Raw genomic sequence first — 26,301 nt, 5'->3', positions numbered from 1 at the left:
AGAGGGAGGAGAAAGGGGGAGAGAGAGGGAGGAGAAAGGGGGAGAGGGAGGGAGAGAGAGAGGGAGTAGAAAGGGGGAGAGCGAGGGAGGAGAAAGGGGGAGAGCGAGGGAGGAGAAAGGGGGAGTGGGAGGGAGGAGAAAAGGGAGAGAGGGGGAGGAGAAAGGGAGAGAGAGGGGGAGGAGAGAGGGAGGGAGTAGAAAGGGTGAGAGAGAGGGAGAGCGAGGGAGGAGGAAATGGGGAGAGAGGGATGGGTAAAAAGGGGGAGAGGGGGGAGAAAGGGGGAGAGGAGGAGGAAAGGGGGAGAGAGAGGGAGGAGAAAGGGGGCGAGAGAGGGAGGAGAAAGGGGGAGAGCGAGAGTGGAGGAAAGGGGGAGAGAGAGGGAGAAGAAAGGGGAGGGAGGAGGAAAGGGGGAGAGAGAGGGAGGAGAACGGGGGAGAGGGAGGGAGGAGAAAGGGGGAGAGAGAGGGAGGAGAAAGGGGGAGAGAGAGAGAGGAGAAAGGGAGCGAGAGAGGGAGGAGAAAGGGGGAGAGAGAGGGAGGAGAAAGGGAGCGAGAGAGGGAGGAGAAAGGGAGCGAGAGAGGGAGGAGAAAGGGGGGAGAGAGAGGAGAAAGGGAGCGAGAGAGGGAGGAGAAAGGGGGAGAGAGAGGGAGGAGAAAGGGAGCGAGAGAGGGAGGAGAAAGGGAGCGAGAGAGGGAGGAGAAAGGGGGAGAGAGAGAGAGGAGAAAGGGAGCGAGAGAGGGAGGAGAAAGGGAGCGAGAGAGGGAGGAGAAAGGGGGAGAGAGAGAGAGGAGAAAGGGGGAGAGAGAGAGAGAGGAGAAAGGGAGCGAGAGAGGGAGGAGAAAGGGAGCGAGAGAGGGAGGAGAAAGGGAGCGAGAGAGGGGTGGATTGTCTCAAGCTCCAGTCATGTTTATTTTGTCATATTTTTTTATTTAACCTTTATTTAACTCTCCGTGTGCCTTGCCTCTCTCTCTGGCTCTATGAGGCTATCCTCAGTCGGCTCTATGAGGCTATCCTCAGTCGGCTCTATGAGGCTATCCTCAGTCGGCTCTATGAGGCTATCCTCAGTCGGCTCTATGAGGCTATCCTCAGTCGGCTCTATGAGGCTATCCTCAGTCGGCTCAGTCGGCTCTATGAGGCTATCCTCAGTCGGCTCTATGAGGCTATCCTCAGTCGGCTCTATGAGGCTATCCTCAGTCGGCTCTATGAGGCTATCCTCAGTCGGCTCTATGAGGCTATCCTCAGTCGGCTCTATGAGGCTATCCTCAGTCGGCTCTATGAGGCTATCCTCAGTCGGCTCTATGAGGCTATCCTCAGTCGGCTCTATGAGGCTATCCTCAGTCGGCTCTATGAGGAGGCTATCCTCAGTCGGCTCTATGAGGCTATCCTCAGTCGGCTCTATGAGGCTATCCTCAGTCGGCTCTATGAGGCTATCCTCAGTCGGCTCTATGAGGCTATCCTCAGTCGGCTCTATGAGGCTATCCTCAGTCGGCTCTATGAGGCTAGCCTCAGTCAGCTCCTTGCATCAAGCACATCTGATCTACTTCCCTGATCGCTCTACTCCAATTCACTGCCAACTTTTGCTTCTTCTCTCCTTCGCTCTCTCGATCCTCTCATCCTCAGCTAAGCCCCCCCGGCAGTATGTCTGACCTGAAAAGGCCCTTCTCTCTCTCTTCACTGGGAGCTCACAGCAGAGCAGCTACAATAGTGTCACTGTTCAGCACCCAGGGTTAGTGAGTAATCATGTATCATGGGTAGTATTTATTAAAGTAGTATTGACTATTTAATAGATTTAGTGAAGTAAATGTCATGATGAATGTGATTATTATGTTCTTCCTGAAGCTGTTCTGTACAGCGACTGCAGTGTAAATGGATAGATGTTATTCTACATGTTCATATCATTAGTGTTATTGTGGTGTTTCCTGTGGTCTAGATTAGTAGTGGCCGTATTACAGTATCACTTCCTGGTGTGATGAGAACTGTTGCCACACTGATTAGATGGGAGGTTTGCAGTAATGCTGGATGGATTTGTTTTCTATGACAATGTGGTATTTGTCAAATGGGTACAGACGTCAATTCAGCGTCTATTGCATGTCGTCATTTCATTGAAACAACATTGATTCAACCAGTGTGTGTTCTGTGGGAAGCCACTGGAGTTGAAGAGGTGAGAAGTTGAAGTCCTGCTTAGATCACTCTCTCACACACACCCTGACAGGTTTCTACAGTGAAGGACCTGCCCTGTGTATTGTGTTCTAGATCTGGGTGAGCAAGTGTGTGAAGAAGGAACAAACGGTTTGTGTGTGCGTGCGTGCGTGTGGTGAAGAGACAGGCAGTGTCAACCTTTGAAGCCAATTGAGTGGCGCTGACAGCTAGTGAGTGAGTGAGTGTGTGTGTGTGTGTGTGTGTGTGTGTGTGTGTGTGTGTGTGTGTGTGTGTGTGTGTGTGTGTGTGTGTGTGTGTGTGTGTGTGTGTGTGTGTGTGTGTGTGTGTGTGTGTGTGTGTGTGTGTGTGTGTGTGTGTGTGTGTGTGTGTGTGTGTGTGTGTGAGAGCGCTGACAGTGAGTGGCAGGAGCGTATGCAAAATGAAACCGAATAAAACATGCAGGCTGGCGGAGACTCAAACACCGGCTGGTCACACACACACACACACACACACACACACACACACACATACATACACACACACACCCTGTATAGCTGTACAATACAGAAGCAAGCACACAGACACACTGAGGTTTTTCCTCCTCAAGGTCATGATCATAGTGGTGGTTTCTCTCTTTTGTCTTTGTTGGCTGTGAAACGTGTCAGTCCTAGCTACAGGTATATAGGATAACTAGTGCATAGCCTCTGTGGGCTTCACTTTGAATTTGTCTTTCTACTCTTTACAAGTCCTGTCATGACACTCTCTCCTCTCCTCTGTCTTACTGTCCCTTTCTCCTCTCCTCTGTCTTACTGTCCCTCTCTCCTCTCCTCTGTCTGACTGTCCCTCTCTCCTCTCCTCCCCCTTACTGTCCCTCTCTCCTCTCCTCCCCCTTACTGTCCCTCTCTCCTCTCCTCCCCCTTACTGTCCCTCTCTCCTCTCCTCCCCTTACTGTCCCTCTCTCCTCTCCTCCGTCTTACTGTCCCTCTCTCCTCTCCTCCGTCTGACTGTCCCTCTCTCCTCTCCTCCGTCTGACTGTCCCTCTCTCCTCTCCTCCCCCTTACTGTCCCTCTCTCCTCTCCTCCCCTTACTGTCCCTCTCTCCTCTCCTCCCCTTACTGTCCCTCTCTCCTCTCCTCCCCTTACTGTCCCTCTCTCCTCCCTCCCCTCTCCCTCTCCTCCCCCTTACTGTCCCTCTCTCCTCTCCTCCCCCTTACTGTCCCTCTCTCCTCTCCTCCCCTTACTGTCCCTCTCTCCTCTCCTCCCCCTTACTGTCCCTCTCTCCTCTCCTCCCCCTTACTGTCCCTCTCTCCTCTCCTCCCCCTTACTGTCCCTCTCTCCTCTCCTCCCCTTACTGTCCCTCTCTCCTCTCCTCCCCCTTACTGTCCCTCTCTCCTCTCCTCCCCCTTACTGTCCCTCTCTCCTCTCCTCCCCCTTACTGTCCCTTTCTCCTCTCCTCCCCCTTACTGTCCCTTTCTCCTCTCCTCCCCCTTACTGTCCCTTTCTCCTCTCCTCCCCCTTACTGTCCCTTTCTCCTGTCCTCCCCCTTACTGTCCCTTTCTCCTCTCCTCCCCCTTACTGTCCCTCTCTCCTCTCCTCCCCTTACTGTCCCTCTCTCCTCTCCTCCCCTTACTGTCCCTCTCTCCTCTCCTCCCCCTTACTGTCCCTCTCTCCTCTCCTCCCCCTTACTGTCCCTCTCTCCTCTCCTCCCCCTTACTGTCCCTCTCTCCTCTCCTCCCCCTTACTGTCCCTTTCTCCTCTCCTCCCCCTTACTGTCCCTTTCTCCTCTCCTCCCCTTACTGTCCCTTTCTCCTCTCCTCCCCTTACTGTCCCTTTCTCCTCTCCTCCCCCTTACTGTCCCTTTCTCCTCTCCTCCCCCTTACTGTCCCTTTCTCCTCTCCTCCCCCTTACTGTCCCTCTCTCCTCTCCTCCCCCTTACTGTCCCTCTCTCCTCTCCTCCCCCTTACTGTCCCTCTCTCCTCTCCTCCCCCTTACTGTCCCTTTCTCCTCTCCTCCCCTTACTGTCCCTTTCTCCTCTCCTCCCCTTACTGTCCCTTCCTCCTCTCCTCCCCTTACTGTCCCTTTCTCCTCTCCTCCCCCTTACTGTCCCTTTCTCCTCTCCTCCCCCTTACTGTCCCTTTCTCCTCTCCTCCCCCTTACTGTCCCTTTCTCCTCTCCCTTACTGTCCCTCTCTCCTCTCCTCCCCTTACTGTCCCTCTCTCCTCTCCTCCCCCTTACTGTCCCTTTCTCCTGTCCTCCTCCTTACTGTCCCTCTCCTCTCCTCCCCTTACTGTCCCTCTCTCCTCTCCTCCCCCTTACTGTCCCCTCTCTCCTCTCCTCCCCCTTACTGTCCTTCTCCCTCCTCTCTCCCCCTTACTGTCCCTCTCTCCTCTCCTCCCCTACTGTCCCCCTCCTCTCCTACTGTCCCTCTCTCCTCTCCTCCCCCTTACTGTCCCTTTCTCCTCTCCTCCCCCTTACTGTCCCTTCTCCTCCCCTCTCCCTCCCCCTTACTGTCCCTTTCTCCTCTCCTCCCCCTTACTGTCCCTTTCTCCTCTGCTCCCCCTTACTGTCCCTTTCTCCTCTCCTCCCCCTTACTGTCCCTCTCTCCTCTTCTCCCCCTTACTGTCCTCTCTCCTCTCCTCCCCTTACTGTCCCTCTCTCCTCTCCTCCCCCTTACTGTCCCTCTCTCCTCTCCTCCCCCTTACTGTCCCTTTCTCCTCTCCTCCCCTTACTGTCCCTTTCTCCTCTCCTCCCCCTTACTGTCCCTTTCTCCTCTCCTCCCCTTACTGTCCCTTTCTCCTCTCCTCCCCCTTACTGTCCCTTTCTCCTCTCCTCCCCCTTACTGTCCCTTTCTCCTCTCCTCCCCTTACTGTCCCTTTCTCCTCTCTCCCCCTTACTGTCCCTTCTCCTCTCCTCCCCCTTACTGTCCCTTTCTCCTCTCCTCCCCCTTACTGTCCCTTTCTCCTCTCCTACTGTCCCTTTTCTCCTCTCCCTCTCCTCTCCTCCCCCTTACTGTCCCTTTCTCCTCTCCTCCCCCTTACTGTCCCTCTCTCCTCTCCTCCCCCTTACTGTCCCTCTCTCCTCTCTCCTCCCCTTACTGTCCCTCTCTCCTCTCCTCCCCCTTACTGTCCCTCTCCCTCCTCCTCCCCCCTCCCCTCTCTCCTCTCCTCCCCTACTGTCCCTCTCTCCTCTCCTCCCCCTTACTGTCCCTCTCTCCTCTCCTCCCCCTTACTGTCCCTCTCTCCTCTCCTCCCCCTTACTGTCCCTCTCCTCTCCTCCCCTTACTGTCCTCTCTCCTCTCCTCCCCTTACTGTCCCCTCTCTCCTCTCTCTCCTCCCCTTACTGTCCCTCTCTCCTCTCCTCCCCTTACTGTCCCTCTCTCCTCTCCTCCCCCTTACTGTCCCTTTCTCCTCTCCTCCCCCTTACTGTCCCTTTCTCCTCTCCTCCCCCTTACTGTCCTTCTCTCAGGGTTGGGGGAGTAACGGATTACATGTAAGGGATTGCAAAAAACAGTAACTGTAATCCATTATGTTACCAGCTAAAATATTGTAATCAGATTACAGATACTTTTCAAAAACTAGATGATTACTTCAAGGATTACTTACAAATCTAAATGTGTTTTTAAACCCAATAATGGTTGAATTCAAGAAGTTTAAGCTGCCTATCAATCATTGTTTTGGACAGCCAGTGAAAAATGTGCTCCTGCAACAGCTGCATAATGCAGATCCCAGCCTATGGAATGAAAGTGAGGCTTTTATTGCTCAATCTAATACATGCTGGGAAAAAATCCATAGGCCTAATGGACACATGTTCAAACTTGCACACTTTGGATAGACTTAACGGGGGAAGTCTGTTGTTGCCACATCCATTGTTGACGTATAAATCATATAAATTAATGTAAAGATATAATTTAATCTAATTATTATATGTAGTAGAAAGTGATTGGCTAGAAGAAGCCTACATCACCAACCCGTAAAGTAAAATTTAACATCCATATATGGCCAGCTATGAAAACTTTAACATTGATTTATCCTGCAATAGATGTTGTTCAATTGGTAACATCCATTTTTGTTTTCTTCTAACGTCCCTTAAAGGGAAAGTAATCTAAAAGTAACTGAATGTAATCAGATCACATTACTGAGTTTGGGTAATCCAAAAGTTACGTTACTGATTACAATTATGGAAAGGTAACTAGTAACTGTAACAGATTACACTTAGAAAGTAATCTACCCAACCGTGCCCTCACTCCTCTTCTCCCCCTCACTGTCCCTATCCTCTCCTCTGTCAGATAATGTGTGTGTATACGTAATGTATAATTCTCTCCTTTCCTGTCCCCTGTCATATAGATTCTACGTATCTGTACGAGGTACACTCCGGACCAGGACACCATGACGTTCTCAGACGGACTGACCCTTAACCGGACCCAGATGCACAACGCAGGCTTCGGCCCGCTCACCGACCTGGTGTTCACCTTCGCCCACCAGCTGCTGCCCATGGAGATGGACGACACAGAGACAGGCCTGCTCAGCGCCATCTGCCTCATCTCTGGAGGTACACCTTCTTCACTTTCTTTGAAGGTTGCATATATTCATTAAGCATCTGTCATTAGTGTCATTAGTGTTGAATATTATGTCAGAAGATGTCTAAATAAAAGTCTGAATTTTGTGACACAGAGACAGACAGGCCACCTCAGTCCCATCTGTGGGAGTAAGAAGGTGACTGTTATCTCCAGAGGCGGGCACCATAGTGGGGTGTACATACTCAGCGGGCACCAGACTGGGGGGCAAGGAGAGAGACGGGGCTGGGCAAGGAGAGAGACGAGGCTGGGCAAGGAGAGAGACGGGGCTGGGCAGGGAGAGAGACGGGGCTGGGCAAGGAGAGAGACGGGGTTGGCAAGGAGAGAGACGGGGCTGGGCAAGGAGAGAGACGGGGCTGGGCAAGGAGAGAGACGGGGCTGGAAAAGGAGAGAGACGTGGCTGGGCAAGGAGAGAGACGGGGCTGGGCAAGGAGAGAGACAGGGCTGGGCAAGGAGAGAGACGGGGCTGGACAAGGAGAGAGACGTGGCTGGGCAAGGAGAGAGACGGGGCTGGGCAAGGAGAGAGACGGGGCTGGGCAAGGAGAGAGACGGGCTGGGCAAGGAGAGAGACGGGGCTGGGCAAGGAGAGAGACGGGGCAGGGCAAGGAGAGAGACGGGCTGGGCAAGGAGCGAGACGGGCTGGGCAAGGAGAGAGACGGGGCTGGGCAAGGAGAGAGACGGGCTGGGCAAGGAGAGAGACGGGGCTGGGCAAGGAGAGAGACGGGGGGAGGGAGACGGGGCTGGGCAAGGAGAGAGACGGGCTGGGCAAGGAGAGAGACGGGGCTGGGCAAGGAGAGAGATGGGGTTGGGCAAGGAGAGAGACGGGGTTGGGTAAGGAGAGAGACGGGGCTGGGCAGGGAGAGAGACGGGGCTGGGCAAGGAGAGAGACGGGGCTGGGCAAGGAGAGAGACGGGCTTGGCAAGGAGAGAGACGGGGCTGGGCAAGGAGAGAGACGGGGCTGGGCAAGGAGAAAGACGGGGCTGGGCAAGGAGAGAGACGGGCTGGGCAAGGAGAGAGGGCGGGGCAAGGAGAGGCGGGGCTGGGAGAGAGACGGGGCTGGGCAAGGAGAGAGACGGGGAGAGAGACGGGGCTGGGCAAGGAGAGAGACGGGCTGGGCAAGGAGAGAGACGAGGCTGGGCAAGGAGAGAGACGGGGCTGGGCAAGGAGAGAGACGGGCTGGGCAAGGAGAGAGACGGGGCTGGGCAAGGAGAGAGACGGGCTGGGCAAGGAGAGAGACGGGGCTGGGCAAGGAGAGAGACGAGGTTGGGCAAGGAGAGAGACGGGGCTGGGCAAGGAGAGAGACGGGGCTGGGCAAGGAGAGAGACGGGCTGGGCAAGGAGAGAGACGGGGCTGGGCAAGGAGAGAGACGGGCTGGGCAAGAGAGAGACGGGGCTGGGCAAGGAGAGAGACGGGGCTGGGCAAGGAGAGAGACGGGCTGGGCAAGGAGAGAGACGGGGCTGGGCAAGGAGAGAGACGGGTTGGGCAAGGAGAGAGACGGGCTGGGCAAGGAGAGAGACGGGGCTGGGCAAGGAGAGAGACGGGGCTGGGCAAGGAGAGAGACGGGGCTGGGCAAGGAGAGAGACGTGGCTGGGCAAGGAGAGAGACTGGGTTGGGCAAGGAGAGAGACGGGGCTGGGCAAGGAGAGCGACGGGGCTGGGCAAGGAGAGAGACGGGGCTGGGCAAGGAGAGAGACGGGGCTGGGCAAGGAGAGAGACGGGGCTGGGCAAGGAGAGAGATTGGTCGGTGCCAGAGACCGAGAGATGGTGATTTAAGAAGTAGTAAAAGTTGCCCAGAGTATAAGGTTGAAAGGGTGCCTTTGGGGTAGATGTGAAGCTTGGACAAGTCATTAGAAAGGCAGTAAAACACTTCTGATACAGACTTAGACAGACAGACTCAAAGTCTGGAATCAGGTCATCCACAGGTCCATCTCTGTGATGCAGGGTGTGTGTGTTGGACTGTTCTCACAGGAAATGAGTCTGTTCTGTTCAGCCTGTTTCAGCACACAACACCCAGGCAGTAGTTCTCCCTCAGCTGAGACATGGAAGGCAGACATTGATTAAAACACACACACACACATTGAGCTCTACATTTTTACATAATGCAGTTACAAACACGCACATGCGCACACACACACTCTGACACACGCTCCTCCCAAGGCAGCTAACCACCAAGAACAACTGTTCCCCGGGCACCGATGACGTGGATGTGGATTAAGGCAGCCCCCCGCACCTCTCTGATTCAGAGGGGTTGGGTTGAATGTGGAAGACGCATTTTCAGTTGTACAACTGACTAGGTATCCCCCTTTCACCCTGCTCTGACTCTGAAGTTTCCATTCCAATGTGTGAATCCCCAGAGCCTTGACATATATTACATGCTGTTGCATAATCCACAGAGGAAATAACTAAACACTCTGTGACTCTGTGACTGGGAGGCAGGCCTCCGTTCCCACAGCAGGAGCTGGTTCTTTCAACACACACTGACCACTTATGGATTGAATTGGTACTGAAAGCATTACAAGGGACAATGTGAAAAATAGAAGGTGATAAGAATATCATAAAGGGCTACTGTCTCTTGAGAACTAAGCGGTTTATAAAACAGAGGCGTTGGTGGATTGTATATATGTTTCCTAAACCATAAACCCTTTTAATGTTCAATGGAAACCGTTGAAGTTGGACTCCCTCGTTTCTAGACATGTACAGCACATCTCCTTTAATGCCAACTGTAGCAGAGTGCAGGCTGATGGTCTGGTAAAGGCCTAGCGTTTCCCTACTGTATGACTCTGGGTTGTGTCTTTCTAACTCGTTGGTCCTACATAGTCTATGTACAAAGAAGATGCTTCATGAATTTGAAATTGATCTGTGTGACTCTCTCACTCACTATCTCTCTCACTCAATCTGTCTCTCTTGCTCTCACTCACTCTCTCACTCACTATCTCTCTCAATCAATCTGTCTCTCTCACTCTCTCGCTCTCACTCACTATCTCTCTCACTCAATCTGTCTCTTGCTCTCACTCTCTCGCTCTCACTCACTATCTCTCTCACTCAATCTGTCTCTCTTGCTCTCACTCTCTCACTCACTATCTCCCTCACTCAATCTGTCTCTCTTGCTCTCACTCTCTCACTCACTATCTCTCTCACTCAATCTGTCTCACTCTCTCGCTCTCATTCACTATCTCTCACTCAATCTGTCTCTTGCTCGCACTCAATCTGTCTCTCTCGCTCTCACTCTCTCGCTCTCACCCACTATATCTCTCACTCTCACTCACTATCTCTCTCACTCAATCTGTCTCTCTCGCTCTCACTCACTATCTCTCTCACTCAATCTGTCTTTCGCTCTCACTCTCTCGCTCTCGCTCACTATCTCTCTCACTCAATCTGTCTCTCTTGCTCTCACTCACTCTCACTCACTATCTCTCTCAATCAATCTGTCTCTCTCACTCTCTCGCTCTCACTCACTATCTCTCTCACTCAATCTGTCTCTTGCTCTCACTCTCTCGCTCTCACTCACTATCTCTCTCACTCAATCTGTCTCTCTTGCTCTCACTCACTCTCTCACTCACTATCTCTCTCACTCAATCTGTCTCTCTTGCTCTCACTCTCTCACTCACTATCTCTCTCACTCAATCTGTCTCACTCTCTCGCTCTCATTCACTATCTCTCACTCAATCTGTCTCTTGCTCGCACTCTCTCACTCTCACTCAATCTGTCTCTCTCGCTCTCACTCTCTCGCTCTCACTCACTATCTCTCTCACTCAATCTGTCTCTCTCGCTCTCACTCACTATCTCTCTCACTCAATCTGTCTCTCTCGCTCTCACTCACTATCTCTCTCACTCAATCTGTCTTTCGCTCTCACTCTCTCGCTCTCGCTCACTATCTCTCTCACTCAATCTGTCTCTCTTGCTCTCACTCTCTCGCTCTCACTCACTCACTATCTCTCTCACTCAATCTGTCTCTCTCACTCACTATCTCTCTCACTCAATCTGTTGCTCTCGCTCACTATCTCTCTCTCACTCAATCTGTCTGTCTCTCAGACCGGCAGGACCTGGAGGAGCCCTCTAAGGTAGACCAGCTCCAGGAGCCTCTACTGGAAGCTCTGAAGATCTACGTGAGGAAGAGGAGGCCCAGCAAGCCACACATGTTCCCCAAGACCCTGATGAAGATCACTGACCTCCGCAGCATCAGCGCCAAAGGTACAGACATCACAGAGACGAATATACTAATAAAACTGAGTAGAAAGGAACTATAGATTCAATGGCATTTCAGTAGGAAAACTTTGTACACTAATGCCCTATAACATCATTTTGCAATACGTTGGTTTTGCAATATGTCCTTTCCTCTCCCTCCAGGTGCGGAGCGGGTCATCTCGCTGAAGATGGAGATCCCTGGGTCCATGCCTCCTCTGATCCAGGAGATGCTGGAGAACTCAGAGGGCCAAGATGGCCAGAGCAGCACCGAGGGCGAGGAAAGAAGCAGCTCCAAGAAGGGAATCCCTAAGGGGGGTAAACCCTGCCCTGTGTCCCCTGACCCTGACCCAGATGCTTCAGACAGCGATGGGCCCACAGCGGCCCCCAAGGAGGAGGAGGAAGAGGACCCCTAGGTCCCCGTTGGAACTCAGGGGCCTCTCAGACTGACACTCTCTCTCTCGCTGACATTCCTTTGCAAAAAAAAACACACAAAAAATGAAAATAGGTAAACCGCACGGTGTACCAGGCATAGTGGACCCCCCTCCTTCTCCCCTCTCCTCTCCTCCTCCCCTCAGGCCGTTGGTCCCTTAATGAACCTCCACCACCTTTGCTTGTTCTTATGTTATCCTTTACGTTTGTTTTTTCCTTCTCTCTATTTATCACTTTATTTTCCCTTCAAAAATGACAACACTAAAACCTAAAAGGACCAGTGGTTGGTTTGTGTATAATTCTACATTTATTGAGCTCTTATTTTGGCGTTGTGTCTTGGGGACTAGGGTGTGATTGGTCGAGTTGGGTTTGACCTCGCCTGGCCACGCCCACTTACTTGTTGTACACAAAGGTCATAGGTCATCCTCCTCAGGTCTCCTGTATAAATTCATCCCTGCATGATGGACTCGACAAGTTTAATAAGTAGTTTTAATCTCTCTCTCTCTCGGTCTCTCTCTCTCTGTCTGTCTCTCTCCCTCTCTGTCTGTCTCTCTGTCTCTGTCTCTCTCCCTCTCTGTCTCTCTCCCTCTGTCTCTCACCCTCTACTGTCTCTCTCTCTCTGTCTCTCTCCCTCTCTCTCGCTCTCTGTCTCTGTCTCTCTCTCTGTCTCTCTCCCTCTATCTCTCTCTGTCTCTCTCTCTCTCTCTCTCTGTCTCTCTCCCTCTATCGCTCTCTGTCTCTCTGTCTCTCTCTCTGTCTCTCTCTCTCTCTCTCTGTCTGTCTCTCTCTCTCTCTCTCCCTCTACTGGCTCTCTCCCTCTATCTCTCTCTGTCTCTCTGTCTCTCTCTCTCTCTCTCTGTCTCTCTCTCTCTCTCTGGCTCTCTCTGTCTCTCTCCCTCTATCTCTCTCTGTCTCTCTGTCTCTCTCTCTCCGTCTCTCTGTCTCTCTCCCTCTATCTCTCTCTGTCTCTCTCTCTGTCTCTCTCCCTCTATAGCTCTCTGTCTCTCTCTCTGTCTCTCTCTCTCTCTCTCTCTGTCTCTCTCTCTCCCTGTCTCTCTCTCTCTCTCTCTCTGTCTCTCTCTCTCCCTGTCTCTCTCTCCCTCTACTGGCTCTCTCCCTCTATCTCTCTCTGTCTCTCTCTCTGGCTCTCTCTCTGTCTCTCTCCCTCTATCTCTCTCTGTCTCTCTGTCTCTCTCCCTCTATCTCTCTCTGTCTCTCTCTCTCTCCCTGTCTTTCTCCCTCTGTCTCTCACTCTGTCTCATATTGTTGGAATACATTGTATATAGCATTGTTAGAAATCTGTCTGTTTCTATGATGAATTTTGTGGTGCTTTTTCCATTATTCTTAAATATTATTGTTTGATGCGAAACAGTACATACATGACAAAGTTCAAAGGGGGGCTAAAATGTAAAAGTCGTTTACAAAAACAGTCATATAGACTGTTCTTGCATATAGACCGTATGGAAGACTAATACTTTATATTTGTTCCTCTATTTAAAGCTGGTTTTTGTTTAGTCTTTTATAACTCATTATGTTGACGTCTCCATCAGTTTACATTACATCACCATAAAGCCAGAGTGCTTAGAGGCGTGTCTCCCCTGTCAGTGGCTGCATCTCTTCAGCCGCTTCCTCAGACTGTCGAGGCCATAGATATACAATGACTAGATTGAATCTAGATAAACTATTACCAGATTGGATCTGTCTATCATAGATAACAGACTGTAATTTAATGTACAGGGCTTCTGAGATTTTATCATTAAATGACATTCCCAGAGAGAAACCAAGCAGTCTTTACAAGCGACATCTCTGGGGAAAGATAAGGGTTAAGCGACTCTCTTTGACAAAGACTTTCCTTAACCCAAGCTTGTGCCACTGAGAAATGTAGATGTTTTATTTTTATGAATTTGGTTATACATTTGAAGTTTCCTTGCAATTCTCTTGAACATTCTCCACAATCTGTGCAGTGAAATGCATTCTTATTACAGTGTTAAAATGTAAATGACTTCTCTTCTCTGATTCAATCTAGTAATTGTGCATTAATGGCTGTCAGCAACTACAAGCGTCTGCGCAACACAAAATGCACATTGCGTTCTGGGCCAGGATTACAAAGGAGTCCTGTAGGCCCAGAATCACTACCTGCCCCTTCTTACATACTTACATTCATAAGTGTCTTGTTTTGGAAGGAAACCACGGGGACATTGCAATCGTTAAAATACATATTCATGACCTAACCGCTCGGCCGGGAAGATTGTACACTAGACTCTAGTAGCCACTGTGCATTCTTAGTTCTAGTCCTACAGAGTGACTGACCGTTGCCTTGCCACAAGTCCTGTGCATAACTACAGTGATGCAAAGGAGATTCTTTACATGACCCTTAACCCCTGAGACGTGCAGTAATTATAGATAGACAAGCTCGGGTAGCGTTCATTTGGGTTGCAACATCACAGAATGTTTGGATATAAATATATTATGTAAACATGCGCTTCTCTATCATGTAGAATAGGGAATCATGTCAGCTCTAAAACAAGAATATATTTTCCTGAACGTTGCATCTCCTGAACCCAACCCTGCTTTGTGTTTTGGACGGCAGATCCACTAGACAGCACTTTTTCTCAGGGATGAGGAATGATGTCCCATATCGGCCACCGCCACAACAGCCTTTCTGATCTTCTAAATATATTCTTAGTAAAGCTGGTTTTCTTTAGAGCCAAAGGGCTAGATTTAGTCCATAGCACTGAAGATCTGCGGTATACCGCGATTAAAATGTAAAGGCAATGTTCCCACTTTCGCGGAGACTGCATTCACGGTAAACGCTGCATATGACTGCTCAATCGGAAATTACACTGTTCTTCAGCTCTATGGATTGGATCGAACTCTAAATCACAGATACAAATTTGGACACTATTTATAAAGTTAATACCCTAGAATCCACACTGAATATTGCTCTGTTCGTTTCACTGTTGTGAAGTGAAACAGTGATATTCAGTGTGGAAGCCAGGCTATAGACAATATAATTTATTCAGATGTTGACCAGTTACTCAACTAGCACGAAGGCAATACTTCTCATAGTACTTGTTTAAAACTTGAACGTGAATTATATGTAGCCGGCATAATGTTAAGGGTGATAGTAATAAACAGTTCTTTATCATTCTTAAGGCTAATAATAATTTGGCATAAACTGTTATGGGTGATTATTGAGTCACTCATCTCAGAGGTATAAAGAGTTTTTTTATTCTGAATAGAGGCAAACATTTTACCACAAGGGAACAGATGACCACTGTAGTCAGTCAGCTAGAAGGTTGGGGTCAATTCCTGTTGGATTATTTCAGTTTGCTTCCTGAATAGACTCAATTGATATGGAATTGACCCCAACCCTGGCTAGAACCTTTCAGAGCCATCTCACACACACCCATCTCCTCTCCTCCATATCACCACATGTAATACATACATATCTTAAGGGGAAAACAAAACGGTCTCCGTTGTTTCATGTTTGAATGTGAATATGCCATCCAGGCTTTACATAGGAATGATATGCAGTGTTAAAGGAATATTTACTTTAAAGCAGCGTTTTGTCAAATTCATTGCATCTCATTGTATGTATGACAAAAAAATGAATTGCCCTCTTTCCCTCTAAGGGAGAGAGGGATGTAGTAGGGTAAAACAATCCTGGTGGCTCATCACAAGAGCAGTGTGGGTGAATCTCAAGTCTTCCCTACATTCCTCTCCCTTGATGCCGCGCCTCCTTCTCAAAACGCATTGGAGGAAAGGGTGCAGAACCTCAGATCTTCTACAATGTGTGTTGTTGAGGTGAGGAATCGAGGATGTGATGAATCACGGAAAGACTTCTGACATTTACCCTGAGTGTCTTTGAAGTTGGAAAACTTATTTCACAGCTGAAGAATGTCTACATCCATCTCCCTAGTGACCTGAGCGCCACCTACAGGCACCAGGTGACACGGCAGGGAACTCAATCCATTCCACAATGCTGAATTTACATTGGTTTCTGTTGAATGTTGTACCGATGTAACTGTTAATATTTACTACTATCTCACTGCAGACTTGTCCATGTATTAGATGGTGTGTGTGTGGTGTGCTTTATGTCTCAACGAATGGCAGCTTTAGGCTATCTGACCTCTCAGAGCTTCATCTCATAGCCAGCCCTCTTGGGTAGCAGCTGCTCACCCCCACATCATTTAGGACCAAATGGTCTCAGTACCTGAGCATGGGTTCACAATAGGGTTGCAAAATTCCAGAAACCTTCCCCAAATTCCTTTTTTTGGTGGGTGAGGGATCATGGTCAGAGGATTTTCGTAATCAAGAGGGAATAAGCTAAAGGAATTTCCAACGTGGAATTCTTCAATTTGTGAAAAGTTTCCATAATTTCGAAACCCTAGTTACCCCGATGTCATCACTGATCAAACAGAGCTGCTTTCCCCTCTTCAGTTGGAATGCCAAGCAGCTGTCACTAAATCAATCAACTGACAGAAATTTGTTTAAGTCAATAAACGGAATAAGATCAATACATGTACCGGAAGGGGGCAACGTACTGAACATTGCAGATAGAAATACACTGAATAGATCTGGCACAACGAGTCCATACTCTACAAGTCAGTGGTGTCTGTTCTATGCAACATATTTCTATATGCATGTTCCACCGCTGTGCCCTACATTATCCAACTATCCAGTAGAAGCATGACTGTGAACCTCAAAAAAATTTACCTTCGAAAGCAACTTTGTTGTTATGCCTGTTCAAAAATGTTCAAAAGATTAACATTTACAAATAATGTATATGATTGCCTTTTTCACCCCATCGGTATCAGAAAACCTCATTGTCATCATATGCAGTGTTGTATAGTTAGTGTTATTATGAAGAGACATGATCAAATTATGGTTGAGTTTTCTTAACTTTGTCTTTCTGGAGGGTGGGCAGGGCAGCAGGGAGTTGTCATGGTGATTATACATTTACCCAGAACCTCCTGCTGGCCTGGTGGGAAGAGAAAGCAGGACGTCCTCATAGGGAGCTTTACAGTGAGCTTCTATCTTGTTTTCGTTTTCAATATTGTCTGTTTGTATATTAACAATGCTTTATATGTTCATATACTGTTTAACTTTACCATGAAATGCCCTGGCAAAGTAATAAAAATATATTTATTTTAAAATACATAACGTGTGAACGTGTTATAACCCGAATATTTATATTTACTGTAACCTCGAAGCCTTGAATAGTGTGTGTGTGTGTGTGTGTGAGAGAGAGAGAATTGTGTTCCTACGGTTCTGCTCTGCAGGAAATAGAGTGAAGTCAATTAAGAAAATCTTACAGAAAACCCCACAGCCTGAGAATAATTTACATTTCATTGTTTACTTCCAAGTTCATGTTCAAAAAGGTACATAGTCTCTTCTTTACTTTTTAAACAGTTAAAATGTGCTGAAGCACCACGTTCCTAACTTCTAAAAGCTGTTTAGGACAAATACAGAACATTTCCATGGTAATAATAATAATTTAAAAAACAAAATTGTTTTGTATGTATAATAAAAAGTGTAAAACACCTACACAGTAGAAAGCATTAAACGTCACCATTAAAATTAAAAGGGGGGGGGGGGGGGTGTACAAAAGTCTGTGGGACACAGCACAGGGGTATTTCAACCAGCGTGTGTCTGGTCCTGGTTGAATACTTCAAAACTAAATTCTTCCTTCTTACGTTGAAATAATCACATGATATTTAAACATGACTGGATATTTATACAACCACTGCCTAGACCTATCCCACCTCTCAGATGATTTATTCTAGAAAGTCAAGGAAGGATGCACGTTAAAATTACTCAAGCGATGTGTGTGCAAATGGCTGTTCAAATTGTTTAAAAACCCATCCTTCCTGATTTCATCAAGGTGATCACAGATCATAATTGATTGGATAGGTGACAGCATGGGGTACCAACCAATGAAGATCTGTGATTACTTCAAGGGAGGTAGAAAGCATTGGAACAGAGCCTGTGTGAGAGGGATTCCATGGTCTAGTCGAACATGTCGTACTGATCGTCGTCTGACCCTGACGCTGACTCAGCAAAGTACTTCACTTCCTTCTTGGCCCTGCTTCTGCACGGTCGGTCTCGGGATGCCGTGCCGGATTGGCTGAAACGGTTGGAGTCTACATCATCATCATCTGACATAGGGGGTGGGGTCACGGCTGCTTTCTTTGACAGTTTCTACACAGGGAGAAGACGAGAAGACTAAGTATCTTGTTGTATGGAAGTCTTTGTTTTTTAGTATCTTCTTATATCCTATATGATTCAATGACCCACACACACTTTCTTACCCTACTGGTAGGGGCTTTGGGTGTTTTCCCAGGAGTCTTCTTGGGACTGAAATCATCCTCTTCAGATTCAGACTGCTTCCTCTTCCTCCCTCCGCCTTTACCTACACAGGTAAGGAAAAACACATCCAGGTTACACTCGGTTCATACCCAGGTTACACTCGGTTCATACCCAGGTTACACTCGGTTCAAACCCAGGTTACACTCGGTTCATACCCAGGTTACACTCGGTTCATACCCAGGTTACACTCGGTTCATACCCAGGTTACACTCGGTTCATACCCAGGTTACACTCGGTTCATACCCAGGTTACACTCGGTTCATACCCTTTTATAGTCAGTTTACACTTGTCAATCTTTTATATTCATAGAGAAATAGAGTGTAAGCTTACTGACTCCACTGGTCATTGTGAGGTAAGCCTGTACCTTTGAGTGGTGTTGCAGGCTTCTTGGAGCCGGTATCTGAGTCGGAGTCCCAAACGGCCGTGTCCAACTTCTGTTTTGGTGGCTCTTTGGGTACTGGTGCTTTCCTGGGTTTGGGAGCTGCATCCGAAGGCTTCTTCACTGCTGTGGGTAGCAGAGATCAATAATAACAAGGATCTCAGCAAGACACCATGGTTGTGTCTAAAAAGGCACCCTATTCCCTATATAGTGCACTTTATTCAGCAGCAGCAACATTATCCGTATCTTTTTAACCCCTCTTGGTAGTGATATTTGTAGGAGGGATTCCTGGCATATCTCATCTCATATGTATATACTGTATTCTGTACTATTCTACTGTATCTCTGTCCGTTCCGCTCTGACATCGCTCGTCCATATGTATATAGTCTTCATTCATTCCTACTTAGATTTGTGTGTATTGGGTATATGTTGTGTAATTTGTTAGATATTACTTGTTAGATATTACTGCACTGTCGGAGTTGGAAGCACAAGCATTTTGCTACACCAGCAGTAACATCTGCTAATCACGTGTAGGTGACCAATAAAATGTGATTTGATTTGAGATTTGCATTAGTGTTCCCTCTAGCGGCAGATGTGGGTGTTACCAGTCAGAAATTGTAATGTAATAGCGGTCATACAACATCATACGAATTGGATGTCGAAAGTATCATACGTGTTGGAAGGACATATAGTATTATACGTATTGCTCTGAGACCAGGCTGCTTGTTGTGTCAATGTCAAAGGAAAGGATAATTTTTCCTAGAATGTCATGAGAATTAGGTTAAGGTTAGGAAAAAGGTCAGGGGAAAGGTTAGCTAAAATGCTAGTTGTCTCCGACGCGACTCGAACACACAACCTCTTGATCGCGGTATACGCCCACCCATCCTCCCTGACCAACCTCCCTATTGTTCTGTCTTAAGTAAGCAGACCATTATTTAATTTGAAACGTAAGAAGTACTTAATGAAGGTACACAAATGTACGTCTGTTTAATGTGGCCAGGCTGTAGATACATATTTTGCTCTGTGTGTTACCTTTCGTAGCTGGGACAGGTTTGTCGAAGGCAGAGCTGCTGGAGTATGAGAAGGCCTTGTCATCCCCGTCACTGTCCAACTTCAGATCGTCTGGAAGAGAAGAGAAACTGACATTAACTCTCAGATGAACGCAGGGACTAGGAGCTTATTTACAGACAAAGTCCTTTTTCATAGACAAACACACAAGACTGGAAATAAAAACAAGAAATATACATCTAACCTTTTACTAAAGAAAGTACAAGACAAGGCAAACATGCTGACCTTGCTGTGTGAACTCACCACTGTCATTGCTCTTTTCAGAGGAGCAGGCTGATTTGGAGGAGGAGAATATACTCTCTGGTTCCTTCTTCTTCTTTGCTGGTGAGACGGTGGTGGTGGTCTGTTTGGGCGATGGGAAGATATCTTCATCATCATTGCTGTGGTCATTGTATCGGTCTTTAGTTTCGGAGGAGGCAGTGAAGTCATCTTTGCAGGGCCGGGCTGGTGAGGATGCAGCATCATCATCATCATCATTCTCTTCCTCTCCTCCATCCTCTTCCTCACTGAAGTCAAATGTGTACTTGGGCTTGGCCGCTGAGGAACAGACAAAGTTCATTATAAATGTGGGTGTATTTTGAATCACTTATTGTAGTTTGATCGATTTGTAATGATTTCTGAAAGGCAGCATGTCCTAAAAGCCCACTACTAGTGATAAGGAAGAGCTACAGAGTTCATAGTGTGAGTCAAATCAGTGTTTTGAGAGCTGAGAACCGTAGCATAACCTCTCCTATTGCATATGGATTGCGTCACGCTGCTGTCAGACTTCAGGCTCATCAAGCCAGGGAGAACCAGACTTTCAAAGAGCTGATGGAGTTTCAAGTTATAGTCACCCCAGGTGACAGACAGCATAGTGTGTAGAATGACAATGAGGCAAAACTATTATGTTAGAATTAGCAAGGCCAGAGAGTTGTCTGACCACGTGACCTGCAAAGGGAAAAGATCACGGCCATTACATTGCTTTCTAACCAAGGAACATGAATTGAGGAGTGAACTGGGGTAGACAGGATATCCATCAACACTTGGAGGACAAATGGAATTAAATAAAAAAGCGTCTTTATTGCAAAAAGTAGAACCACCACGTTTCGGCTTTCGGGTTTTTACAGAAATAAGAATGAGGCTTTTAAACATTTCAAAATGGCCCCAAGGACCAATCACAAAGAATATGCAATTAAAAACATAAGATTGGTTGGTTTTTCTTCAACTGTTTTAACCAATCGACTACGTGACTGGACCAGATAAAAACTCTAGGCCCAGATAATCTCTCGTAGACAGATAAACATAACTGGTACAGTACAATCTGTCGTGAAGGAATGGTACGAGCAGCAGTAGTTTCAGTGTTTCAGGGTTTTTCATTACTGGTGTCATTACTGGCATCTTTCCAATTTCGGAAGGGGAGGTGACATTCAAAGTCAGAGAGAGAGCTACTCGTTCCGGTTCTGTTCCTCATTCTAGCATCTCTTCAGCTCTTCTCTTTACAGGTATAGACCCAGAACTTAAATCGAGCAGCTGACCAATTACGCAAGACTTTAGTTCTGGGTTAACTGAGATTAGGGCCCAGTTAACTACTGTGATCAGGGCCCAGTTAACTGATTAGGGCCCAGTTAACTACTGTGATCAGGGCCCAGTTAACTACTGTGATCAGGAAAAATGCCTTTCCCTAGTTCTAACAGGACAGTGAACACGAAGAAAACACCCTAAACCACAGTGAAAAAGGAAGCTACGGTCTGAACTTATCCAACACAAACCACTCTGTTTTAATGGTGTGTCCTAATGAACACAACCCTGTAAGTAAGTGGTTACCTGAGGCCCGTTGTGACTTGGTGTCTCGGGGGATGACCACAGGTTCACTGTCCTCCAGGTCGCTCTCTGATTTGGACTCATCCTCCGACCAGGGGTTACGCTTCTTCACCTTCTTACCAGATGATCCTTTGGGTGTGGGGGGTTTCCTGGCTCTGGGAGTACCTGATATAGAGAACATTTATTCATTCAGATTTCAGGTCTTTTATTTAGTAGCCATGAAGTGTGATTAAAGTAAATGAGCGCCAAAGTTTCCTCTAGTGGTAGAACTTCTGACTCCCAACTACAAATTGCCCCAAGAGGAAGGGATACAATCCTTGGGTCTACCACCTACCTGTCTATCCCTCTCATATGTCTCCCCTTCTCCCCCAATTCATGACTGAACCACAATAGGATAAGACACATGAAAGGAGAATGGAACATCTGCTGACCTGGCTCCTTCTTCTCCTGTTTGACCCGGGGGGCCTTGGGCTTGGCTGGGGTTGGGGCTGGTGTATTAGAGGAGGAGTTGAGGGAGTTCTCCCCTGTTCCCCCGTCTGACCCCAGCACTCCCATATCATCATCAAACTCCAGCTTCATCACCAGGTCCGCATCACCCTGAGAGGCCAACACACACACACACACACACACACACACACACACACACACAGAGAGACCAATGCAAACAATGCTGAGCTATGATGGAGGAATACAGTTGATCTAAGCTCATACGGCACTGGGTATAAATCATCAACTTCAATGGTTGGAATTGTCTGGAAACACTACAGACTGGACCGTTAATAATGAAGCATAGAGAGGATTCATCTTAAATATGACATGTTATACCTTCTTCTTCTTGGTCATCTTCTTGGAGGCGTCAGTCTTCATGGCCTGTGTGATGATGGGTACGACCCTGCGGCCGTACAGCGAGGGCAGCGTCTCCTCCAGGTGGAGTTTCTTCACCTTGGGTTTGCCCACCTTGCCCTTCACCAGCTTGGTGCCTCTACCTGCACTCATGTCTGCCTGCTCCTGGGCCTCAATTTTCTGTCACATGCACAGGGAGAGAACACACCACAGTAACTTTTTGTAAATGGTCGAAGTCACTTGTATTGAGGTGACGGTTTATAGTGAAAGGAGATAAAAGCCAAACATATAAGAATAGATCTGCCGCCAGTAAAGCCCGGAGAAAGAAACCTGGAGATTAACCGACTTCTCCCCAACAAAAGCAGTCTGGCACAAGTAGGCATAAATGATTGTAGTCCCTTCTTAAGCAGTGACTTAGATGAGTGACTCAGAAGAGTGACAGATGAGTGACTCTGCTGCACATAGTGCTGGTACCACTCACATCCAGTTCTTCAATGAAGACGGCCAGGTCCTCCTTCCACAGATCCTCAGGAGACTTCCTCTGCAGCTCATTCAACTCTCCTTTCTGTTGAACAACACACACTCAGTTGATAAAAGACATGGTGCTAGTAACACAGAGCGTGTGGGTTCCTTTCCCTCTGCGATCACATACACATATTAAAAAAGCACTGATATCCACACACTATGCTCCAAGAACAAAACACACACAACCGTTCAAAGAGACACTCAGCCCCTGACTACTTGTGTAATGATGCTGCAAATGAATAGCCCTTTGGGGACGATAAAGATCTATTGAATAGAATTGCAAGTCTTTGACAGGCAGGCGTCTACACCCTTCCTCTCTGAGTCTGTACCTTGATGTCTCTCTGTCGGAGCAGCTCGTCCACCTTCTCCTTGGACAGGCACCACAGAGGCATGTTGAGGATGTAGTTGAAGTTTGGTCCCGACAATGACACAGAGTCCACAGAGCCGTCACTGTCATTACCATCACGATCATCCTCCTCCAGAGCCTATAGAGAGACCAGGAAGATGTCCAATCAGAATACAGGGTGTTGAAGCATCAAGTGGTCTCAGCCAGTCACAGGGCTGAATGGTGGACAGTGGCAGGATGATAACAGTACCTTTTCCTGTGCTTTGGTCCATGCTGCCACAGGGTCCGAATCAAAGCCTTTCTGCACCAGCATCACGATCAGATCCCTCTTAGACTTGTTCTCTATAGACAAACAACATTAATATAGCAGTACTCTAGTACCAAATTGCCAATTGAAATAAATATTGAGGCAGAGACAGAGGGAGAGGCAGAGATAGAGACAGAGGCAGAGGGAGAGACAGAGGGAGAGACAGAGATAGAGACAGAGGCAGAGACAGAGCGAGAGACAGAGCGAGAGACAGAGGGAGAGACAGAGGGAGAGACAGAGGGAGAGACAGAGACAGAGGCAGAGACAGAGCGAGAGACAGAGGGAGAGACAGAGGGAGAGACAGAGGGAGAGACAGAGATAGAGGGAGAGTCCTCTCCCTCTCCCTCTGGGATGCAGTTAAAATTCTCACCGATTGTGATCTTTCCTTCGATCTTCTCCAGGACAAATCGTGCCTGATTGGACAGTTTGGAAGCCTCCGCCCCCAGGCTCCCCACTAACCAATCCTTCCTCAGCTTGTAGTAGTGCAACCGCAGCTCAAAGAACTCCTTGAGAATGTCCTGGACCGAGTCATACCTCTTCAGACAGCCCATGTGGTCAAACAACACCTGAGGGGAGAACAACTACTTTAGATAGTTCTCCTTTCCAAAACAGGTTAAAAACCATGAAACACCTCAAAATGTTTTTCCCTTTTTAGATGATAGACTCATTCCAAAGAATCCCATCATCCAGACAGATGTGATTCCTCTAATAGGAGTGCTCTGTATATACACAAAACAGAGCACTTCATCCAAAGAGGTGTGTATAATGAATAAACAGTGGGAGTCAATACAGCTATAAGTTCAACTCAAATACAGGGTCGTATTCATTAGGGAAACTGTTTTGCTACGGATAATGAAACCAAGGCGTTTATTATTGAACAAGCTCAGGTAGTTTCTCTCTGTTTCAGTCCGTTTTCTTCTGTTTGGTGCCTCGTGAATAGAACCCAGATTTGAGGAGTGGTACTAACCATGGAGTTGCAGGTGAGGCTGGACTGTAGCTTGAAGACTTTGTGTAGTCCAGCAGCCTCTGCCTGGGCCAGCTTCTCCTCTGACATGCGAACTACAAACTTGACGGTTTGGTCCGTGTGGTACTCCTTATAGTCATTAATCAGAGCTGGAGTCTTCTCTGTCCCCTGGAGCATGGGCTCTAGTACCGACTCCTTGTAGGCCTGGAGGGAGAGAGGGAGGGGAGTGAGAGAGAGGAGAGAGGGAGGGGAGGGTGAGAGGGAGGAGAGGGGAGGGTGAGAGGGAGGGAGGGAGGGGGGGGAGAGGGAGGGGAGGGAGAGAGAGGAGAGAGGGGAGGGGAGGGAGAGAGGGAGGGAGGAGAGAGGAGGGGGGAGGAGAGAGAGAAAGAGGGGCAGGAGGAGAGAGAACAGAGTCCATTACAAGAACTAACAAACACAACATCACAGCATAGAAACAAAGGTTCAACATCTCCTTCACTCATTCCGTCAAAGCAGCTAGATGACCAGAAGTGCTGGACAGGTGTGATATATCCTGTCCTTAGTGTACCTGTGTCCAGGTGTGATATATCCTGTCCTTAGTGTACCTGTGTCCAGGTGTGATATATCCTGTCCTTAGTGTACCTGTGTCCAGGTGTGATATATCCTGTCCTTAGTGTACCTGTGTCCAGGTGTGATATATCCTGTCCTTAGTGTACCTGTGTCCAGGTGTGATATATCCTGTCCTTAGTGTACCTGTGTCCAGGTGTGATATATCCTGTCCTTAGTGTACCCGTGTCCAGGTGTGATATATCCTGTCCTTAGTGTGTACCTGTGTCCAGGTGTGATATATCCTGTCCCTTAGTGTACCTGTGTCCAGGTGTGATATATCCTGTCCTTAGTGTACCTGTGTCCAGGTGTGATATATCCTGTCCTTAGTGTACCTGTGTCCAGGGTGTGTCCTTAGTGTATATATCCTGTCCTTAGTGTACCTGTGTCCAGGTGTGATATATCCTGTACCTTGTCCAGGTGTGTACCTGTGTCCAGGTGTGATATATCCTGTCCTTAGTGTACCTGTGTCCAGGTGTGATATATCCTGTCCTTAGTGTACCTGTGTCCAGGTGTGATATATCCTGTCCTTAGTGTACCTGTGTCCAGGTGTGATATATCCTGTCCTTAGTGTACCTGTGTCCAGGTGTGATATATCCTGTCCTTAGTGTACCTGTGTCCAGGTGTGATATATCCTGTCCTTAGTGTACCTGTGTCCAGGTGTGATATATCCTGTCCTTAGCAATAGTGTACCTGTGTCCAGGTGTGATATATCCTGTCCTTAGTGTACCTGTGTCCAGGTGTGATATATCCTGTCCTTAGCAATAGTGTACCTGTGTCCAGGTGTTATGTATCCTGTCCTTAGTGTACCTGTGTCCAGGTGTGATGTATCCTGTCCTTAGCAATAGTGTACCTGTGTCCAGGTGTGATATATCCTGTCCTTAGTGTACCTGTGTCCAGGTGTGATATATCCTGTCCTTAGTGTACCTGTGTCCAGGTGTGATATATCCTGTCCTTAGTGTACCTGTGTCCAGGTGTGATATATCCTGTCCTTAGTGTACCTGTGTCCAGGTGTGATATATCATGTCCTTAGTGTACCTGTGTCCAGGTGTGATGTATCCTGTCCTTAGTGTACCTGTGTCCAGGTGTGATGTATCCTGTCCTTAGTGTACCTGTGTCCAGGTGTGATGTATCCTGTCCTTAGTGTACCTGTGTCCAGGTGCGATATATCCTGTCCTTAGTGTACCTGTGTCCAGGTGTGATATATCCTGTCCTTAGCAATAGTGTACCTGTGTCCAGGTGTGATATATCCTGTCCTTAGTGTACCTGTGTCCAGGTGTGATATATCCTGTCCTTAGCAATAGTGTACCTGTGTCCAGGTGTGATATATCCTGTCCTTAGTGTACCTGTGTCCAGGTGTGATATATCCTGTCCTTAGTGTACCTGTGTCCAGGTGTGATATATCCTGTCCTTAGTGTACCTGTGTCCAATCCTGTCCTTAGTGTACCTGTGTCCAGGTGTGATGTATCCTGTCCTTAGTGTACCTGTGTCCAATAGTGTACCTGTGTCCAGGTGTGATATATCCTGTCCTTAGTGTACCTGTGTCCAGGTGTGATATATCCTGTCCTTAGTGTACCTGTGTCCAGGTGTGATATATCCTGTCCTTAGTGTACCTGTGTCCAGGTGTGATATATCCTGTCCTTAGTGTACCTGTGTCCAGGTGTGATATATCCTGTCCTTAGTGTACCTGTGTCCAGGTGTGATATATCATGTCCTTAGTGTACCTGTGTCCAGGTGTGATGTATCCTGTCCTTAGTGTACCTGTGTCCAGGTGCGATATATCCTGT

General features: G+C 48.0%; 2 protein-coding genes across 5 annotated transcripts in view; one reads left to right on the top strand and one right to left on the bottom strand.

The window, feature by feature from the left end:
* Positions 1 to 16,491, top strand: part of LOC115131432 (retinoic acid receptor alpha-A) — a 141,822-nt gene extending 125,331 nt beyond the window's left edge. The window contains exons 6-8 of the mRNA XM_029663154.2: positions 6,483 to 6,687; positions 10,744 to 10,902; positions 11,059 to 16,491. Coding sequence (XP_029519014.1) covers positions 6,483 to 6,687; positions 10,744 to 10,902; positions 11,059 to 11,309 — 615 coding nt within the window. The 3' untranslated portion in view covers positions 11,310 to 16,491. The remainder of the gene's footprint in view (positions 1 to 6,482; positions 6,688 to 10,743; positions 10,903 to 11,058) is intronic.
* A 174-nt stretch (positions 16,492 to 16,665) lies between these two features.
* The window catches only part of LOC115131986 (DNA topoisomerase 2-beta-like), a 44,922-nt gene continuing 35,286 nt past the window's right edge, over positions 16,666 to 26,301 (bottom strand). For 2 of the 4 annotated variants that reach the window (XM_065020392.1, XM_065020394.1), the window contains exons 23-35: positions 23,933 to 24,133; positions 23,336 to 23,531; positions 22,909 to 23,000; positions 22,642 to 22,797; positions 22,269 to 22,352; positions 21,770 to 21,967; positions 21,376 to 21,541; positions 20,948 to 21,109; positions 19,388 to 19,681; positions 19,109 to 19,198; positions 18,062 to 18,202; positions 17,640 to 17,740; positions 16,666 to 17,529 (exon numbers count right to left, since the gene is read on the bottom strand). In XM_065020392.1, coding sequence (XP_064876464.1) covers positions 17,338 to 17,529; positions 17,640 to 17,740; positions 18,062 to 18,202; positions 19,109 to 19,198; positions 19,388 to 19,681; positions 20,948 to 21,109; positions 21,376 to 21,541; positions 21,770 to 21,967; positions 22,269 to 22,352; positions 22,642 to 22,797; positions 22,909 to 23,000; positions 23,336 to 23,531; positions 23,933 to 24,133 — 2,073 coding nt within the window. In that variant the 3' untranslated portion in view covers positions 16,666 to 17,337. Of the gene's footprint in view, positions 17,530 to 17,631; positions 17,741 to 18,061; positions 18,203 to 19,108; positions 19,199 to 19,387; positions 19,682 to 20,947; positions 21,110 to 21,375; positions 21,542 to 21,769; positions 21,968 to 22,268; positions 22,353 to 22,641; positions 22,798 to 22,908; positions 23,001 to 23,335; positions 23,532 to 23,932; positions 24,134 to 26,301 lie in introns of all 4 variants that reach the window. The other 2 variants (XM_065020393.1, XM_065020395.1) reach the window with 2 other exon arrangements.

Source organism: Oncorhynchus nerka, linkage group LG7 (assembly GCF_034236695.1).
Source record: "Oncorhynchus nerka isolate Pitt River linkage group LG7, Oner_Uvic_2.0, whole genome shotgun sequence".
In the NCBI taxonomy this organism is placed as follows: domain Eukaryota; kingdom Metazoa; phylum Chordata; class Actinopteri; order Salmoniformes; family Salmonidae; genus Oncorhynchus; species Oncorhynchus nerka.
This window is presented reverse-complemented; position numbering and strand designations above follow the sequence as displayed.